The sequence below is a fragment of the Nicotiana tabacum genome, chromosome 9, assembly GCF_000715075.1.
Source record: "Nicotiana tabacum cultivar K326 chromosome 9, ASM71507v2, whole genome shotgun sequence".
In the NCBI taxonomy this organism is placed as follows: Eukaryota; Viridiplantae; Streptophyta; class Magnoliopsida; order Solanales; family Solanaceae; genus Nicotiana; species Nicotiana tabacum.
Window position 1 is genome coordinate 27,673,691 of NC_134088.1, and position 5,659 is coordinate 27,679,349.

Sequence of the window (5,659 nt, forward strand, 5' to 3'; positions counted from 1 at the left end):
AATTGTTCAACGATATCGCCATGAATTTCTATCTATTTAATCATAAGTAATTGCTGTTCATCCATGTTGTATCATGATGATAACACAATATCTATCAACAACTTTTTTAAAATAAAAAAGTTAAGTAATTAGAATAAATCTCTATTCACATGCATAATGATTCTAGGATTTCTAACCTCAGTTTTAAGTTATGGTCTCATTGACATTGTCATTTCATCAAACGACATACGAAAATAATTTATTGTGGGGTCTTGTCAAACACATGAAATATTGACATGTATGTAGTAAGTTCTATTCCCTACCAAAACAAATAAACAAGAGCTAACTGCACCATGGTCTCAAGTTTAAACAAATAGTTTTCACTTATTCTTCTTTAGAGGGCAAAAAAATCAATGAAAAGGTAAAACCAACACCTCCCCACCTCCCCTATATACAACACCACCGAGCTCCCCATCAGCGGAGCGACGACATGAAGTTTATAGGTTCAAAATTCCACTAAATTTAATATTTATATATAGTATTTAAAAGATTTTTAAAACCAAAAGGTATTGCTTTCGGTCGGACCCATGGCTTATTTGGTACCTTCGCCCTGTCTCAGTGCAGCCTCTCCCACACCTTCTATATATAATGCCTCTAAACCATGTCCATGCACTTCAAACACAAAATACCCTTCTGATTACTCATTATTTTGAACCATATTAGTCACTGTCCCCTTTCTTTAAAAGGTGTAAAGTAAAGCCAATAAACACCATGATGAAAACTTCAAGTTGTATGTTTTCTTTCTTGTTTCTGAGTTTCTTGGTGTTGGTGGCTTTGGCAGAAAATTTCAACCAAGAATTTGATGTTACATGGGGTGATGGCAGGGTAAAAATACTTGAAAATGGGCAGCTTCTCACCCTTTCCCTTGACAAAACTTCAGGCTCTGGATTTAGGTCAAAAAGACAATATATGTTTGGAAAGATTGACATGAAGATCAAACTTGTTCCTGGCAATTCTGCAGGCACTGTTACTACATACTATGTAAGTTCCCCAATCATTTTATCATGCTTAACATATATAGTACTTATTTTCTTCCTATAGTTAAACTTATTATAATATGAATTTGAGTTAAATGCAATGATAGTATAACTTTTTACACGATAACAATATTTTAATCTATTAGAGTTCATACAATTAATACCTCTCATAGTAAAATTATTGTAATTATCTTAATACATTAATTATATTTTTTGTCAATGGCCAATGAAAAATGCAGTTATCTTCACTTGGACCGACTCATGACGAGATTGACTTTGAGTTTCTAGGCAACCTAAGTGGAGACCCTTATATTCTTCATACAAATGTGTTCGTACAAGGCAAGGGGGAGAGAGAGCAACAGTTTTATCTTTGGTTCGACCCCACTAAGGATTTTCACACCTACTCTATTCTCTGGAATCCTCGAAGCATCATGTAAGCATACTTTTTATTTTTATTTTCTCTCGAGATATAAGATTTTTGCTGAACTAATTATTACATATCTCATATCTCTGCGTGCTGTTTTTATTCGTAACGTTTATGCTTCTTAGATTACTTAAAGATTTCCCATAAACTTGTGTAAAATGATAAATATTTAAAAGTTTCATGTAATTTTATTTGGATCAATTATGTCCTTTCTCTTCCTATTATGGAGTATATATTTGGATCAATTATGTCCTTTCTCCCCCTATCATTAACCCAGGGGCGGATGTAACCCTATACCAACGAGTTCAATTGAACTCATAACTTTCGATGCGGAGTATAAATTTACGTGCAAAACCTCACTAAAATCGTAACAAATTATAGATATGAACCCATAACTTTAAGGTTATAATTAGTTCGATCAATACTAAGAATCTTAAAAGTTGAACCCATAAAATTTACATCCTGGATCCGTTTTTGCATTAACCTATCTTAATTATTCAATATTATAAAATCTTTAAGATGGGAGATCACTCAGAGACACACATATTTTCAGATCTAGAACATTAAAGGGTGGGACGGATGAGATCTCTCTATCCTTAATTAGATGTTTCATATTTGAACCATTGGAATGGAAAAATCAAGTGCTTTTTTCTCTAATGGACTATACAAGGCACAAATCTAAATGTACTTCTAAGTTTTGAATAATTCAGCCGCTAGCCAAATATACAAAATATACATTAATTATGTATAATATGTATATTATATATTAATATACAAAAAATATATAATTATCAATATTATTTTGAGAAGCAGCTATACTATATAAAAGTTCCAATCTAAGGTTAGTCCGGCCAGTAAAATTTTGAAACACTAGATACAACAACAACAACAACAACAACAACCTAATATAATCAATGGTGAAATAATATTACTTATCTTAAATGTTCCTATTATTCCATGCTTAACTTGTATGTACAATGAATTAGTGGGAAAAATACAGTTAAGCAACTATTTGAAAATCACCAAATTAAAACTCATTATTAAGATAAGAATTTAACTTATATTCATTTATAGCATAATAAAATTTTGGCTGTAATTCTTTTAGTTAGAGACATAACTGCTAATTAGGCAAATTTATATCAGATTTTCAGTAGATGGGACGCCAATTAGGCAATTCAAGAATCTTGAAGCTTCAAGGGGAATACCTTATCCCAAAAATCAACCAATGTGGATATACTCAAGCTTATGGGATGCTGAAGATTGGGCAACAAGAGGAGGACTTGTCAAAACTGATTGGAGCAAAGCCCCTTTCATTGCTTCTTACAGAAATTTTAATGCCCAAGCATGTGTTTGGTCTTCTGGTTCTACTTCTTCTTGCTCCATAAATTCCACAGCCAATTCTTGGATAACTGAATCATTGGATAACTCTGGCCAAGCAAGGATTAAATGGGTGCAAAAGAATTACATGGTCTATAACTACTGCACTGATACTAAACGTTTCCCTCAAGGATTTCCCCTTGAATGCTCTCTAAATTAATGTAAGAAAGGAAAATCACAAAAATTATTGTCTTAAAAATCTTTCTTGGTGCAACTTTAAGAGTTATTGCCGTGTGATATGGAGGTTGCGGGCTCCAACTATTAAAATAATTTCGTGTAAAAATATAAAGTAAGACTTAGTGCAATAAACATTGTAGTTTGACTATTCCTATGACATTGCACATAGCAGAAGTTTGGTGCTGCTCTTTTAAAAGGCTATAGCTTTTTTGGGCGAGTTTTCTCTTTATTTTTATACTGTAAATAGATGCATAATATCACCAGAGAGTAATATTATTTGTTTGTATTTATTAATAAGATATTATTTGATTGTACTTGTCGATAAATTTGAAATACTCCCCAGATATGCATTTAATACTTAGAGCATTGTCCCTTTCATGTCACACACCAACATTTCACTAAGGTCGTGATGAGACCTAAACTAAGCCAACATATAAAAACAACCAAAGCAAAATAGATGTAAGGCTAATTTATTGTCATAATATAAATAAAGTATAAATAAGTCTGGATCCCCAAAATCCGATAATACAAATCATGGGTTATTAAAATAGAGTATAAGTCTAAAAATATAGAAATATTGTTTGAAGGAAGACAACAATAGTAGGATAGGGAAGAGAAATCCATAAGCTGAGAATTCAAGTACAACAGCTCACCAAAAGGTCTTCAAGTCAAATACTCTACACTTTCCTGGACGCCGCCGAAACCAACACCAAAATATGCACAAAAATATGTAAAAGTATTATATGAGTATAAAATCAACTATACTCGATAAGTATCAAATCTAACACCAGTAAAATAATGGCGAGATTTAGACAAAAGATACATACTTCCATATCCTGTTTAACTCATAACCATATATGACAAATGAAGAAACAACCAAAAAACTACAGACATAAATAGTAAGGTGCCCAGTCAAAAAAATAGATATTAAGCATGCTTTTTAGATAAATTGTTAAGAGCATAATTAAGGCACTAAATCTGTATATAAGGATGGTATGCACCAAATAGCAAATATATAGATTCCTCTGCATGAATCTAAAATGTCTGTGTATGATAAAGGCTCAAAGTTCACTATGAACCAACAACTTTCTGATGCTTGACACCTCCTTGGTATCCAATATCACTATGCACACACGGTCCACTGCAGCATGAGTAATCACGTGACTCTAGAGGGATGGATCAAAATTCATGCGTCGAGTATCATTGTAACAATCCGACCAATCATTTTGTGTAATTGCGCTCCATTGCCCTTTTTATATGCTTCACACATGTGTATTTATGATGTTATGACTTGTGGGATCGGTAAGTTTCGTTCCAGGAAGCTTTCGGGTTGATCTGGACCCTTTGATTTTTGACAAGCTTAAAGTAGAAATGTTTACCAAACTTTGACTTTTGTGAAAACGACCCTGGAACATAGTAATCGACTGTTAGCTGCTATCCGGAGAATTTAAGGTATACATGCTTGGCGCCAGCAGGCCTCAGAGTCACCTTCCCTTATCTTCACTTCCTGTTGTATTTTCATTCAGACAATGATGTAGTAGACATTCTAGTAATACTCTGTAAAGCTTATGCTCAGTTCCACCGATTTTGGGGAGTGTATTATTGAGATTCTATTTCAAAATATTATATGAGTTTATTAGACTTGTTTTATTATTTCAGTTAATTATATGTGTCAAGTTGTTATCAAATATTAGGCTTATCTAGTCGTATAGACTAGGTGCCATCACGATATCCTACAGAAGAAAATTGGGGTCATGGCAAGTTGGTATTAGAACTCTAGGTTCATAAGTGTTACGAGTCATAAGCAGATTTAGTTAAGTCTTGTGGATTGGCGTAGAGACGTTTGTACTTATCTTCTAGAGGCAATGAAACTGTTAGGAAAACTTCACTTCTTTGATTGTTTATCGTGCGAATTGGTTGACTTCAAAAACTGAATCTTTGACTTTCTGTTCTCTCACAGATGGTGAGGACACGCACTGCTGGATACAACGATCAGACACTTATGCCCCCTGCTAGAGCCACGAGAGGCCGGGCCCAGGTCATAGGCCGAGGAGAGGCACGTGGTGCGGCCAGAGCATCTGGCCGAGCTGCGTCAGAGGAGCCCCCAATATCTCCAGTTGGGGGACAGGCACCCGAGGTGTCTGTTGCCAACTATGCACTCCAGGAGACCCTGGCACAGTTCTTGAGCATGTTTGGTACTCTAGGTCAGGCGGGGTTGATTCTACTTGCACCAGCCACATCTCAAACTGGGGGAGGAGCTCAAACTCATACGGCCCGTACCCCAAAGCAGCGCGTCCATGTTGATCAGGTCCCAGAGGTTATACCGGTATAACTTTATGTTCCGGTTCAGCCCGCAGTTAAGGCATCAACATATGAGTAGGAGCAACTTAGACTTGAGAGGTTCAAGAAGTATCACCCTCCTACTTTCAGTAGTTTGGCTTCAGAGGATGCGCATGATTTTCTAGAGGAATACCACCGTATTTTCTGCACCATGGGTATTGTGGAAATGAGTGTGGTTGCTTTTACTATATTCCAGTTGTCCAGAGCAATGTATCAGTGGTGGCAAGTGTACGAGTAGGGTAGCCTAGCCAATGCACCTTCACTTGCATGGACTCGATTTTCAGAGTTATTCTTGAGAGAGTTTGATCCTTAGACCCTTAGAGAT

The 5,659-nt window shown here is 35.4% G+C and overlaps 1 protein-coding gene across 1 annotated transcript; it reads left to right on the top strand.

Annotated features, from left to right (window-relative positions):
- The first annotated feature begins 627 nt into the window (after positions 1 to 627).
- LOC107832337 (xyloglucan endotransglucosylase protein 1-like) lies at positions 628 to 3,142 on the top strand. The gene is made up of 3 exons (XM_016660162.2): positions 628 to 1,020; positions 1,256 to 1,449; positions 2,584 to 3,142. The coding sequence occupies exons 1-3, from the start codon at positions 751 to 753 to the stop codon at positions 2,975 to 2,977; spliced, it is 858 nt and encodes a 285-aa protein (XP_016515648.1). The 5' UTR covers positions 628 to 750; the 3' UTR covers positions 2,978 to 3,142.
- The last annotated feature ends 2,517 nt before the right edge of the window (positions 3,143 to 5,659 follow it).

Bases quoted from the DNA above. Each gene is read 5' to 3' on its own strand.
- LOC107832337 (XM_016660162.2), top strand. From the start codon at position 751: ATGATGAAAACTTCAAGTTGTATGTTTTCTTTCTTGTTTCTGAGTTTC. The intron at 1,021-1,255 runs GTAAGTTCCCCA...TGAAAAATGCAG, and splicing joins GCACTGTTACTACATACTAT to TTATCTTCACTTGGACCGAC. The intron at 1,450-2,583 runs GTAAGCATACTT...AATTTATATCAG, and splicing joins TGGAATCCTCGAAGCATCAT to ATTTTCAGTAGATGGGACGC.